The sequence below is a fragment of the Dipodomys spectabilis genome, unplaced genomic scaffold, assembly GCF_019054845.1.
Source record: "Dipodomys spectabilis isolate Male_0828 unplaced genomic scaffold, ASM1905484v1 ptg000002l, whole genome shotgun sequence".
Taxonomy (NCBI): Eukaryota; Metazoa; Chordata; class Mammalia; order Rodentia; family Heteromyidae; genus Dipodomys; species Dipodomys spectabilis.
Window position 1 is genome coordinate 5,101,609 of NW_024870679.1, and position 15,151 is coordinate 5,116,759.

At 39.8% G+C, this 15,151-nt stretch overlaps 1 protein-coding gene and 1 long non-coding RNA gene across 3 annotated transcripts in view; one reads left to right on the plus strand and one right to left on the minus strand.

Annotated features, from left to right (window-relative positions):
- The window catches only part of Vav3 (vav guanine nucleotide exchange factor 3), a 347,236-nt gene that overhangs the window by 74,147 nt on the left and 257,938 nt on the right, over positions 1–15,151 (plus strand). For both annotated transcript variants that reach the window (XM_042675890.1, XM_042675882.1), the window contains exon 2: positions 11,277–11,393. In XM_042675890.1, coding sequence (XP_042531824.1) covers positions 11,277–11,393 — 117 coding nt within the window. The remainder of the gene's footprint in view (positions 1–11,276; positions 11,394–15,151) is intronic.
- LOC122104901 lies at positions 1,497–12,762 on the minus strand. The gene is made up of 3 exons (XR_006146991.1): positions 12,484–12,762; positions 11,168–11,314; positions 1,497–1,714 (listed from the first exon to the last, which is right to left on the minus strand). It is a non-coding gene; the product is annotated as an uncharacterized LOC122104901 (long non-coding RNA).

Genomic DNA, 15,151 nt, shown 5'->3' on the forward strand with positions numbered 1-15,151 from the left:
GGGTATGTTTTTGTTGTACTTTTTCTTCCAATGGTTCTTCCCATAGTAAGTATAAATTTTGCTTTTGAATGTTGATTTTTTAGTTTATATTAAATATTGGTTTGCAGTATAGTAGCAAGTACAAAAACATGATTTTCGAAGGGATGCGTGTGTGTGTGATGTGGTGTGTTTGGGAGCAAACAGTGTGACAGAAGTTTCCAGCATTGACTGCAGTGAAGGAAAAAAGTACATGTTTATATCAACATAAATGAGTAGGACTCAGAGCGGGGAGTGTGGCTCAGGTGGTAGGCACTTGCCTAACAGGCGTGATGAGGCTATCCATTGTGCAAAATGTGTATTAGCTGAACTGTCTTTTTAGATTTCTTAAAACTTTCGGAGTAAGGGAGGTGGGTACAAGTAGTCCTCCACTTTATTCAGACATTGAAGGTGGAAAGGAGAGGAGATATGGTATCCTATTGGGCTTGTCTTACCGGAGATTAGCAGTCAGCTTTTAGGTGATGGGCCTTATCCTGTGATCCTAACACTGCTGGGCAACCTTCTATCACCACCCAGGGAGGCTGTGTAGCATGGTGGACTAATGCTGGCAGATGACTAATGCTGGAAGGAGTCTGGAATTGATTCTGCCAACATGATCTTACTTACTGTATCAATATTCCTATGGTGGAAATTTTGATAAGCATCATTTTATATGCACATAGCTACGGAGCCTTTGTGAACCTCTGCTAAGAATACCTTCCTTTGTTCTCAGTGTGGGAACGCTTAGAGTGCTGTTTAATTATTCATATCCAAATGTAATTATTTGTCTTTTACTATTCATTGGATTAACTCGTAGATTTATAGACATATTCTAGTTAATTACAAATGAGGGAAATCAGCATGATTTTTTTTTGTCTAAAGACTTAGAGACTTCTCTGAAGAAGAAATAAGAAGGGCCAACAGACACAAGATGTTCAACATCTCTGGTCATAAAAGCAATGCCCAAATATGTTATATATGGTATGCTAAAAATGCCCTTTCCTATATTTTTGTTTTTTTTTGTCTTTATGGTTCTGGAGATGGGGGCCAGGGCTTTGGCTATGCTATGGAAGTTCTGTACCATGCAGTGCAAATCGTTAGGGGGACTAGAGCTGGTGGAAGCAGAGAGGGGACTTGTAGTTGTATGTATGTGCATGGGTATGTGTGTATGGTTATATGTGTGTGTGCATGTGTGCAATGGGACCCTTGATCAGAGTCCTTGAAAATCAGTTTATAGCAATGCAGATTATTTATGAACACAACTGCCTAATGAAAGTCACAGTCATCAATACCACCAACTCCTCAAAAAGATTAATGTTCTAAGTAACTAGCTTGTACTTGTCCATGAGTATGAATGTATTTTAGGTCTAGCTTCCAAATTTAAGTGAAAATGTGGTATTCTGTTTTTGAGCGTGGCAAGATATTGCTATATACACATATAAGGACACCGTGAGAATTGAATGTGAACTTTTACTCTTGAGTTCCCTGGCAACCAAAGAATGATCTCTTCATTTTTCTACAGGCAAAATGCATCAACATCCATTCATAAAAAATACTTGAAGACATGTACTATTCCCAAAGCTTTGTGGATACAAACCTGAAATAGACGTAGTTTCTTCTCTTACAACTATTAGCCATTCATAGGGCTGTAGCTGTAGTCAAGCACTTCATCACCACGGTAGCAGTGGGGCCAGGAACTCTAGAGCAAAGAGAATGCATGTACGTTTTTACAACTTTGTCTGACATTAATGAACTTAATCACTTCTGTCAAGTCACACATATTTCATTTTTATGAAATATACAGAACATTTAACAATGTGAAGAAAACATTTAATGTAAATGCTACCAATTTACTATATTTTGATTAAGCGATTTTAAACATTTTTACCATTGACAATGAGTCAAGGCTTAGGCAGTTGTCCAAATGGAAATATTGGCTGGGTGAGGGAGGAGGGGTTGTTTTAATGATCGGAGCCCAAGATCAAGCTAAGGAACAAGTTTTCCCCATTCCTATCTGCTTCTCTGAGCATCCTTGATGGTTTTATATAAATATTTGGAGGACAAGGAAAAGATTGTGAAACCATGATGAATCCTAAAATGAGAGTTCTTCAAGAACAGAAGCGATGGATACTATCTATCACTGGGTTGCTACCAAATGACTTAAAGGGGAGAAGGATATGCTATTCACTCCAACAAATAATTCTTATGCAAGACATAGCCATTTAATTTTAAGCTGCAGGTAGGGTGAAAGGAGAAGGTATGGTTAGAAGAACAAACTTAGAAAACTCTACTAAGGAACAAACTTGATTTAGTAATAGTTCTCTTTTACATGTCTCTGTTTTGCCAGTTCCAGAAAGGAGGACTTGAGCCATTTGGAGATGGGTAGAGGAAGAGTTAGAATGGCAAAGTACTGGGACAGAGGCTTGCTAAAGCTTGAGCTAAGTAAGGCTGAGCTAAGAAGTAAAACTGTTTTTGTGTATGTGCCAGTACTGGAGATTGAACATAGGACCAAAGCACCCCATCCCTTAGCTTCTTAGCTCAATGTTAGTACTCTGCCTCTTGAACCATACCTCCACTTCCACGTCCTCACTGGTCAGAGATAAAAGTATCTTGGATTTGTCTGCACTAGACTGAACACCAGTGATCCTCAGATCTCGGCCTCCTGAGTAGTTAGGATTACAGGTGTGAGCCATTGTGCTCAGCTTAGGAAAACTTTTCTACTGAAATACTTGTAAATTGGCTTCATGGTAGTCTCTTCTTTGCTTTTCAAAACTGGCCATCTATTAATGGCCAGTCAGAATTCAAATGCAGGATTTCTCCTAATGGAATAACGAGTGTCTCCCCAAGATAGGAGACTCTGGACATTTCTTTCTCCATCAGACAGCTCAGCTTTTTGTGTCCTTGTGGTCCCTGCGGTTGTCAGTTTCCTCTGGTTGTCGAGGACAGCCAGCCTTCCTCTGGGATACCCTTTCTCCACTGGTTTTGAAGTAACTCACGCCACAGGAAGCTGTGGAGAACTTTCTTCTCGTCTTAGTTAACACAGCAAGTTCATTATTACCCATAATCCTGGAATAGTTGAAGTCATGTTGTTCGCATTTGTATCCTTGAGAGAAGACAGGATAGCTTCTATACCGTGAGTGAAAAGAAGCCATATGCTTCATTCATACAGTAGAGAGAAAGGGGAGGGTGCTTTATTGTTACACTGAATTTAGCAGTCTGACCTTTAAACGTTCCCTTCAGGTCCATTAGTATCACTAGTTTTGTGGCGGTGGCAATATGGTCACATCTTGGTAAGCCACTTTTGTGGTGATAGCTTTCTGATTATGAAACGTTTTCTAATCCAGAGAGCCTTGGCCTGAGGGATAATTTTAGACACAATTTCAGCGCTTCCTTGATGCTGTACTTTCTTCTTTGAAAGTTACATGCATTGATGTTGAATGCTTTTGTACTATTTCCATCCCTTGACGTTGAACGAGTAACCTATGAATGTCCTTCTGGAGGGATGGGGAGACTTGGGGGAGGGTGGTGGAGAGACAGCAGAAGACTGGAACACATTGTTATTGGAACACATTGTGTTTCGCTGCTATCCTAGAGACAGGCCAGGTAGCACCTTATCCCTGGGCTTTTCTTTAGGTGCAGCCAGACCCTGTGGCTCACATCTGTCATGCTAGCTATTCAGGAAGCTGAGATCTGAGGATTGTGGTTCAAAGCCAGCCTGGGCAAGTAAATTCAAGAACCTCTTAGCTCCAATTAACCAGCAAAGAGCTGAAGTGGAGGCATGGCTCAAGTGGTAGTATTCTGGTCATGAGTTAAAAAAAAAAACCCAGAGAGGATATAGAGTCTTTAGTTCAAGCCCCAGGACAATATTCCTCTCTCCTCCCCCCCGCCCCCAAAAAAAGAAAAAGAATTAACTGATGCAATCTGTGGTTGGTCCCTGTGGTCCTCCACCTAGTCCTCATTTGCTGTTGCCATTTTCAGCTGGCTATACAGTGCCCAGGCAGAGACATGAGTATAACTCTTAAGTTTCTCTAAATCCCTACTCTAACCATACTGCTATTTACTAGATATTTCCATCCATATGCATAAAGTTCTTTCTAGTCTCCTTCCTATCCTCAATCTAAATGAGTGTCATTTCCTGTCAGATTAATGTCAGTGTTCTAATGATTCTTTTGCTATCTATATCACCCTCCTAATTAAAAAAAAAAAGACTTCTGGTTAATACTACATACTGTGAAATGGATTTACTAGAACTTAGTACTTAAGGATACAGGCTTTGTAGCCAGAATGCCTAGATTTGAATCCTGATTCCATTACTTTGGCAAATCCAGTTATATAATCTTGGGTAAACCTCTAAGCCCCACTAGATTCATGTAAAAGAAAAATGAAACTTTACTGGAGGAATTGGATATGAAGCCTAAATAGCATAGACATTTTACATAGAGTCTGGAACATAGCAGTTACTCAGGAATCATAACCCTGCCAGGCATGGTTGGCTCATGCCTAGAATCCTAGCTACCCAGGGAACTGAGATCTGAAGATCAGGGTTTGAAGCCAACCCAGGAAGAAAAGTCCATGAGTTTCTCATCTCCAGCTAACTATCAAAACGCTGGAAGTAGAGGAGTGGTTTAAGTGGCAGAGCACTAGCTGTGAATGAATAAGACTAAGTGAGTGCCAAGGTCCTGAGTTCAAGCCTCAGTATGGGCACAAACAGAAAAAAAGGGGGAATCATATCCCTAGTAATCATAGAATATTTTTTGAGCAGTATTTTAAAATTCTGAGAGTATTTTACGCTTGCTACTTTAAATCCTTTAACTCCACAGTGATTTATGCAGCATTCATTCATTCATTCATTCATTCATTCAGGTTTAGGCCAAGCCTTTTGGCAGGCTAGGTCACCCTCACCTCCCTTCTCCAGTTCTTTTCTCATTGCTCCTCATCAGGGTTGCGGTGATCAGAACTATCCCTCCTCCTTACACACACACCCTTAGTCCGGCTGTTTCCTTTCTATCTCTGGACTCCAGCCCCCACCCTGGTCAACTTCCACTCACCCTTTAGAGCTATATCAGTTATTCTAAAAATCTGCCCCTGGACATGCAGGACTCCTGGGGAACTTTTGAAGGAGCATGTAACAGTTACTCTCATTACACACCTCCTTGTGCTCTACCCAACTATGTAGGCAAGGAGGGAGAAGCTGGGTCATGTTCTTTTTCGTTTCTGTGTGATTGGGAGTTGAACTCAGGGCCTCAGGCTTGCTTGACAGGTACTCTACCATTTGAGTCCTGCCCTAAGCATGACTTATTTTTCAGGGATGGTCTGCGTTTTTTGCCAAGAGCTGGTCTCAGATAGGACCCTCCCTCCCAGTGCCTCTGGCTTCTCTGGGATGACATAATGTATACCATCAGGTTCAGCTTTTTGAGTGAGATAGGAGCCTTGCTAACTTTTTTCCTCAAACTGACCTCAAACCATGAGTTCTACCTACTGGATAGTTTTGGAGTATTAGGCATGCATGAGATAATACACTCTGCCCATATTTGCTTTTTTTCACTTTTATTGTGCTGGTACTGGTGCTCCAACTCAGGCCATCCGCCCCCCCCCCACACACACTTAGCTTTGTTGCTTAAGGTTGGTACTGTACCACTTGAACCACACCTCTATTTCCAGCTTTTTAGCAGTTAATTGGAGATAAGAGTCTCACAGATTTTCCTGTTTCAGATGGGCTTCGAATTGTGATCCTCAGATCTCAGTCTCCTGAGAATTACAAGCTTGATTCACCAACACCCAGCCCTTTTGCTTTTTATACTGAATTCTTGATACTTTCATTAAGCTAACAATTGTTCAACAAACTAATGAATCAGACCTAAGGGGTCTGTTTTATGACATTTCATGATGCCAAATACACAATAGGTACCTCATTAATATCTTTTAAGTAAATGAGTAATTATTAACACTATTTGTAACCTTATTGGATCTTTATCTTGCATGTGTACACACAATAATCTGAAAATCCTAAATTATTTTATTCAAATTCCTAAAAATTTTAAATCCTGAGAAATCCTAAGGTTATCTCTTATTATTAGGTTTCAGGATTTTAGCCAAGCTGTGTAGTTTTTGTTTAAGAGTAAGACATAATTGAACAATGATGAGATGGGCTTACCCTGGTATCTCAGAACAAAGTGTTTTTGTTTTAAACTGCTTCAGATTATATGAAGGACTATCACATTCCTTCCAATCTCAAAGAATAAATAAACAGGGGGAAAAAAAAACCCCTTATACTGAAATAATGTTATAGGAGACACCAAATATCTCTTAGCCATCAAATCTCCTATTTATCATCTAGTGACCTCAAGCATCCTTTTTTTCTGAACTTAAGGAGATAAAAAGTTGCTTATTAGGCATTCCACAAAGAGAAGTATGGACTTTTCTGAAAGATCCCATTAGGCCAGTCCAGTTTATATTAGCTGTTGCTATGGCAACTGATAGCCTGCTTAAGTAAAAGGTAGATGCATTGTTTCATTTAATTCTCATTGGCTCCTGTCGTCAAGCAGTAGCCTGGTGCTCAGGCTTTGGTTCCTAAATTATTTACTATTAACAAATGAAACAGATCTGCCTGGAGAAATGGCTGAGTTCAGAATTAGAGCAGGACAAACAGGGCTTGGGAACAACTTGACATAAGCAAGAACACAAGGAGGAATGGAGTCGAACAAAAGAACTAGTTTAAGGGCAAATTCTGGACAGTATGAAGATCAGAAGGAATAATGATGGCAGTTGATTATTACAAACTAAAAAAAAGGGAGAAACTAAAGAGGGGAAGCCCTATTTATTCAAACAAAAGAATATGAAAATAATGACAGAATTAGAAAGAAATCTTTGTTTTATAGTCCCAAATGGAGTAAAACAAGGATGATCAATAGATGCTACACCCATTGTGGAAAATGATTTGGGAATAGAACAGCCACATAGTAATGCGTTTTTATCCTCTGAGTATTTATGGACACAAAGGGACACTTATGCCTTTACAATGGGAGCGGGTGTAAATAGGAACCATGTTAATCAGGAGATTGAGCTTATAATTAAGTAGGCAGTGGGACAGACAGTCTAACACTTTTTGTCTTCTGATGGGGTAGAATGTGTAGTTCGCAGTATGGAGTATTTTTGCTGACAGTTTCTTTCTGCTGAATCTAGACTTCACTTTGGAGGCAATACAAAGGATAGAAGAACATATTTAATGATTCTATGAGAAGTCATCAGACTCAGGCAGAATGTAGGACATTTATAAAACAATCAGCCGTGTTGTCAAAGAGTTGATGTGAGCATAAAGTAAAAGCAGGATTTTCAGATCAGAAGCTCTTGCAGAGGTAAAAAAAATGCAATGAAATAACTTGATTAGAGCCTAAGATAGGTAAAAAAAAATGTAAAAAATTATGGGATAGGCAATTCTGAAGTGTTAATGCAGGATGGAGTCTAGGTATCTGAAGTTGCTGTTTTCTTACATGTAATACTGGTACTGCTGGTCTGTAGGGAAATGTCCTTGTTTCTAGGAGATGCATATTGAACTATTGAAGTGCAGTGCTTCAAACTTAACTTTCAAATAGCTCAGCCAAATATATTTTAAAAATATGGGGAAAAAACTCCAGATGGCTCAAGCCTGTAATCCTACCTACTCAGAGGCTGAGATCTGAGGATCATAGTTGAAAGCCAGCCTAGTCAGGAAAGTCCTTGAGACTCTTAAGTCCAATTAACTAGAAAAATAAGCTAGAAATGGAGCTGTAGCTGAAATGGTACCTCAGCCTTGAGTGAGAAAGCTAAGGGGTACTGCCCAGGCCCTGAGTTCAAACCCCAGAACTGCCTCCCTCTCAGAAAAGGGATGGGTATGTAGCCCAGTGATAACTTAGAGCCCTGGTTTCAATCTCTAGTGCTGTAAACACACACACACACACACACACACACACACACACACACACACACACACACACACACACACACACACACACACACACACACACACACACACACACACAACACACACACACACACACACACACACACGAATAAACAAAAAGAAAGGGGATGTGTGCACAAGCATTATAATGTTATTAGAAATGTGTGGATAGGAAAGAGTGCTCTTTTATATTGTTCTTTCATCTTTTAGATTGATTTTTTTTTAACAAAGGAAGGTAATTACAGAACAGAAGAGTTGCGGTGGTAGGCCAGCTGAGCTGGCCCACAGGCTCAGCTGTGTTTGGGGTTTCCATAATGACTTGGGGCAGACCTCCTCCATCCCTCAACTAGGCTCCTGCTTGTGCATATGGCTGAACACTGGGGGAACGTCTAGGGAAGTGTGTGCCTAGTGCTATTAGCTGAATTCTGGAGCACTGTTAAAAATCCCCTGATAGATATAATAGAGAAGCTTGAAACAGAGCCCGGTTTTCGTGTGCTGTAGTATTCCAGTGTCTGTAACATTGCACTTTCCTGTCTGTAACATTGCAGTTTCCAAAGGTGTTGACTAAAAAGATATATTTAATGGGGGAAATCAACTTTGGGGATTGTCAGCAAACCAGTAACTTTTTTCAAATGCCAGTCAGTATTAGTTGATTTTTTTAAAAGTAGAATTGAACTGGTTAAGGGCAATTAAGCTTAACATTGATTCCAGAAATGAGGGCAAAGCCTGTTTTTAATCCTTCTTGCCTGTGTCTTCAATGACTATTATATCCTGTTTTTACTTTCAGTAACACTATTTGCTTTTTAATTCCCCCCCCCCCCCGAATTAGAGATTAAAGGACTTTGTAGAAGCCCAATGAAGTTTTCTCTGCACATGGGGAAAATTGGGGTTTGCTAAGAAATCTTCAGAGGGTGGTGTTTGACATTATGCCTTTGTTCCTTGGTGAGTTATGAGTTGGGCACTTAATTATGTAAAAGAAATATTGCAAGTGAACAGTTGCATAATCCCCCCGAGAGTAATTATTGCCTGTCTTGGCAGAATGCAAGGCTTTTAATCTGTAAATAAGCAATTCTGTGTGGGGAAGAGTAACATGCAGAGGGATTCTGTGTTGTAAAGGTCTTTTATGAATTTTTTAAAGCAAAAACAGGAACTGTGCATGCTGATTGGCTGCAGCCTTTCTGTTTCAAAAGGCTTAGGATCGGATCTTCCCTGATGATACTTAAGCCTCTCAGAGTGGTTCCTATGAAGGATAAGACTCTTGTCTAAATTAAGCCCACAACACTTAAATCTGAATGCCTTAAATATAGAGGAAATCAGATGTGCGTTCTATAAATCAAATGACAGAGACAAAACAAAATATTGACAATGCTTTTAAATTAAAAACAAACAGGTACTATTGGCTCAAGCTTGTTCAGAAGACTGAGATTTGAGGATCATAGGAAAGTCAGTGACTCTTAGCTCCTACTAACCACCAAAAAGCTGGAAGTGGCGGTAAGGGTCAAGTGGTAGAGTGCTAGCCTTGAGTGAAAAAGCTAGACAGCACCCAGTCCCAGTCCCAGAGTTCTAGTCTCAGCACAAAAATAAACTAACAAATAAATAAAAGCAAAGATGCTAATATGTTGGCTACTTACTGGAAATTATGTTTTCAAAAATACATTTAGAGATTATTTTGGTGTGATTGACATGTACTACACCACTGTATATGAAGTTTTGATGTATGTGTGTGTGTGTGTGACACACACACACACACATACATACATACATACATACATATATATATATATATACATATATATGGGGGGGGCTGGGAAGGTGGCTCAGTGGTAGAGCGCTTGCCTTGCATGCATGAGGCCCTGGCTTCGATTCTTCAGCACCACATAAGTAGAAAAATCCGGAAGTGGTGCTGTGGCTCAAGTGGTAGGGCACTAGCCTTGAGCTGAAGAGCCAAGGGACAGCACCCAGGCCCAGAGTTCAGGCCCCTCCCCCGATCAGCACCAAAAAAAAAAAAAAAAAGATATATATGTGTATATAATGTTCTCTTTAAAAATGTGCATGGTAGGTAATATTTTGAAAATAATTTATTTTCAGGTGTGTGTGTGTGTGTGTGTGTGTGTGTGTGTGTGTGTGTGTGTGTGTGTACCTAAATCTTAGATGCTAAAAGTGAATCCTGACTTTTTTTTTGCCAGTCCAGGGGTTTTGAACTCTGGGCATAGGCCCTGTCCCTGAGCTTTTGTGCACAAGGCTAGTGCTCTACCACTTGCTCCACTTCTGGCTTTCTGTGGTTAGTAGGAGTCTTACTGCTTGTGCTGGTTTTTAAACCTCAGATCTCATACTCCTGAATAGCTAGGATTATAGGCATGAGCCATAGCACCTGGCCTAACTTTCAGTTTTTAAGTTGTCAGTAACATCTGTGTCAACTCCCCCCTCCCTCCACCCTCCCTCCCCCTAACGCATTGAGTTAGTGTGGAGGAGTTGACCATGCACCTCCCTAAGGTTGCCCTCTGTCCTTGAACACCTGATTCTCCTCCCTTTGCTTTACCCACGGACCTCATTTGGGCCACTGTTCCTTCCTCTTTTGTGACTAACTTTCCAATCTCTCTCAAGTTATTCCTATCAAAATGGAAACCTCTCTTACTATCTCAGTAGCTTTCTACATGGTTTACCCATCAAGCCTGTCAGTCTGTGTACATCATAGCAGTCCCCAAACACCCCTTTACAACCTTAGATCATGTCCTTCCTGTGACCCAAACCTCCAGTGACTTCTTATATCAGTCAGAGTCAGAGCCGTACATAAGACCCTTCATCAGCTGACTCTACTTCCTTCCTAACTGACCTCCTTCCTGTCTGCCCTTACCTCACTCTGGCTTTTTTAGACCCTGTCTCAGGGCCAGAGTACCTGTCCTACAACCTACTTGTCCTATTCCCTTCACACTTCCAAATCCCAGCTGCACTCACTGTCCTGTGGTCCCTGAGAACATCTCTAATCATGCTGGTTAATCCGCTCCCTCCGCCCCAACCCTCCCCATTCCTCCTTCTGGAACTATAGAACAGTGTCAATACAAATGCTTGCTTTTCGTGTGTGCTGCTACAATTGTTCTAGACTGTTGTTTTAGCATGCATGTGTCCTGAGGGTAGAAATTGTGCCTGTTAGTCACTGTAGTGTCACTAGTGCTGAAAGCATGGGAGTTCAATCAGTGCTGTTGACTAAGTGACCTGCAAGCAATCTGGACTGGGATTAGTGCTTCCTTCCTCCTCATTTTACACAAGGAGGATGGTAGTTGCTAGTAGTCGCATATACTAATGGCTCTTTTCCATTCCTCAGTTTCTCTGTTTGAAGAACATCCGGACATTTCTTACATCCTGTTGTGAGACATTTGGAATGAAGAAAAGTGAACTCTTTGAGGCATTTGACCTGTTTGATGTTCGTGACTTTGGGAAGGTAATAGCATGTTTTATTTTCATTTTAAATTGTTTTATATTTCAATTTTTTAAATGTTTTGCAGTACTGGAGATAGAACCCAGGACTTGGCCTATGCCTGTGTCCTCAACCCTTGGTATAGATATGAGACCCTTGTCAGTGAAGTAACTTCCTGTATCTTGGATTTCAGTAGCTATTGGTTGGACTTCAGTGATGTTTTTCAAGTAGAAGTAGTTTTAATATTTAATGTTACTATAAGCTTAATAAATATATGATAGGCAAAAGAAATCATCCTTTCTAAGGTTACTTTTTTATTATAAAGAGATTGGCCATAAAGTTAAACCCCTTACAAAAATAGCTTTGTATAAGCCAAGCAACTGAGGTAACATTACTTAATTCCTACTCAGGTGATTTTATTATCGAATATGAAGACATAGAAAAAAAGCAGAGCTCAGTGGCCTACCATGCTCAAGGGCCTGATTCATTCCTCAACACTGTAAAATACATACATGCATTCATATATGCATGCATACATAAAATGTTGAGAAATTTCCCCCTTTGCCTTTATTTTTAACTCAGGTGGTAGTATCTTGTCAAAAGTCTGAGAGTAACACTTTATTATTGATAAGACCTAGTATTTTGGTTACAAAATAAAAGGCAAATTATGGATTAGTTTGCTTGGCAATGAAAGGATACCAAGTTAGATCAAAACAGCCAGACCCCATGGCTTAAGCATAATCTTAGCTGTTCAAGTGGCTGAGATTTGAAGAACAAGATTCATAACCACGCTAGTCAGAAAACTCTATGAGGCTTATCTCCAATTAGGCACCCAAAAAAACCAAACAAACAAACCTGGAACTGGAGGTATGGTTGAAGTCGTAGAATTCCAGTATTGATCATGAAAACTAAAGACTGCACCCAGGTCCTGAGTTCAAGTTCCAGGACTAGCACACACAAAACCCCAGACAAAGTCAGACCAAAGCATTAGAGATTTGATACTGAAATCTCCCAAATTTGGGGAAGCTGTTCTCTGTGGGAGACTTAGGCCTGGGTTTTTTATCTCTATGGTTTTGCTCTAGATTCATTTTGTGATATTTTAGGTATCACTCACCTTCTCTGTAGCAGCATGGCTTCTAAGGTTTCTTCTTACCTCCAGCAAGCTGTAGTTCAACTGTCTTGTGATCCCAAATGAAATGGTGGAGAATGATAGTTGGTACAAGGAACTTAAATCCAGGCTCTTAGCAAGGGAATGGAAGCACATTTACTTATGGTCCTGAAATACAGCTGTAAAGATAAAGGGAAATCAAGTAGAAACCCAGATGAGTTGGACACTGATCTAAGGTGTTAGCCCTGAGAAACATAGACAGGGCTTTGTGTTTATTCTTCTTTATTCTTTTCCTAGGCCTTAAAAAAATCTTTGATTTTCACATTCTTCTTTGGGGAAATGAAAAATGAAAATGATTTAGGGAAATGAAAAAGGAAGAAGTTTTTAAAGCTTATTGAGGACCAATTCATTTTTCAGTTAAATGCATAAGAAATAGTGGTGTTATGGGTTGAGAAATTATAGACATAACCAAAAATGCATGATTTCATTCTGGTGGAATAATCTGGCCTGTTAGCTTCATTCAGTAACAGAAACTTTTTAGGAAAGCTGAGATTCTAAAAATTGAACGTGAAAGTATGAGCTGCATACTTTTTAGGGATATATTTATTTCTGGGCATTTACAATATTTTGGCAGAGATAAACCCAACAGAATTAAACTCAAGACTGTGGTTTATAATGTGAACTTGCACTTGCTGTTTTAGAGTCGCTCACTGGTTTGCTTCTGCCAAAATTGGTGCATCTGTTACCTCGGAACTGTTGTTGAGCTGAAGAAAAGAAGTAAAAGTTAAGCAATTTGTGGTGCTACTCCAGATTTTTTGTACAACTGCTATTAACTATACAATCAGAAATCTACTTTTCAGGCTTCCAATAGGTCAGGCTTGTCTGCTTGCCCCAATATGCTAAGAAAGAGAGGAGTGATGATCCAGGGTGGAGAAAGGAGATTTGTTCTGTGGCATGAGGACATCACAGGAAGAACTATAGTAAGCATTCAGCCCATCTTTGGAGTATAGACATGAGCTTTAGGTTTGACAGAGGAAGAATTGGGGCAGGGAAGCATACAGAGTTATAAAACATTCCTAGCTATAAGTGTGGTATGGTGTGATGGTCAGAGATGGTCACAGGTGTGACTAGTTGATCACCATCTCATGATTGGTCACGTGGGGTTTGGTCATGATGAGAAAGTCATGGCAGTTCGAGGGATAGTGCTGTCTCTTGTTGTCTTTATACAGAAGTCCTGTCATTTCTAGATTTGAAGGTGGCTGCAGGATGACAAATGTAGAATGATGGCAGGGGTATAAGGCTTTTTATTTATGCTGCTTCCAGTTAAATTGTGGGCCCAAGAGAGGAGACAATGAGTTTTAGCAAGAGCAGTCTCTAAGTAACTCTTACATAACTACTCCAAGTAAAACTATTAGTACCACCAATTAATGAACACTGGCAAGGTGTAGATATCTTTTCAGTCTTTATATTACTTTTTAAATCCTAATAACAACCATATGAAGTTGATGCTATTGACATCCATATAGCAATGAGAAAACCTATACTCCAAATTACCTAGTAAGGGGTTGGAGCAAATGATGTGAACTCAGAACTTACTGATTCTCCACTGTTGTACCATAGTGCAGGCATTTACAGAGCCCGAATAATGTACAGCATAATCTGAGGTGCTTTATCTGTATTAGCCAATTACATTTCCTACTATGTGAGTGGTATTAGCCCCATTTTATAGATTTTACTTTGGGAGTGATGAAACTGGGGTGGTTTTTGCAAATGTTCATAGAATTGGAGCAGGTTTTGTTTCCCTCCATTCTTTTTAGTATTTAATAAAAACTTTGGTCCATTTAAGATGAACACCATCTATGCTCATGTGCCTCATGCAAATAATGAGTTTAGAATTAATGAATATTAAGCAACTTTTTGTCTAGGAATATAGTGATTATAACAGTATGGCGTATTATTACAGCATTTTGAGGTTTTTCAGAGTGCTTTATTTTACTGACCTTTGTTGATCTTTCATAATACCCTTGTAAACCACATTTTTTATTCAGTACAACCATCCTTTCTGTGGTCTTGAATCCCTTCCCTCCTAGTCAGGTAGTTTTAGTGGTTTGATCAGTTGGGATCTCCCATTGCTTTGCAATGGTAATGGCCCCGGGATGTGTGAATTGCTCACTTGACACTAATGTGATATGCTTAGACATTTTCGAAGGTGTGGGGGGGATGAGGGGTGATTTTGCTCCCTCTGGTTTGGAAGTGGGTGGAAATGGAGCTATAGCTCTTTTAGTGCCACATTTAGTTTCAAAATGGCACCAGTTCAAGCTGTGCTGAAAGTTGAGTGAATGTCTGTGGATTTTCCCATGAGCTAGTGCAGTCCTCTTTTTATCTTCTTTGAGTGAGTTTGTTTTGTAGTCAAGAGTGAGATAAATCTAAGAGGTTTTCTTAGTTCAATAAGTTTAGGTATGGGGAGATGTTGTAGCTTTTATCTAAATTCTATGCAATGTGGAGACCATTTGTTAGTCTTTGATCATATAATGATGAAGAGATATGAGACATTGTCCTAGAGTCTGTTTTGTAGCATGTAAATAGTGAATGGCTTTATGTTAAATATTTTTTTTCTTCCCATAGACCGAAAGAATTTCATAGGTGTTCAGGTTTGAAAGACTTTGAGCCATTG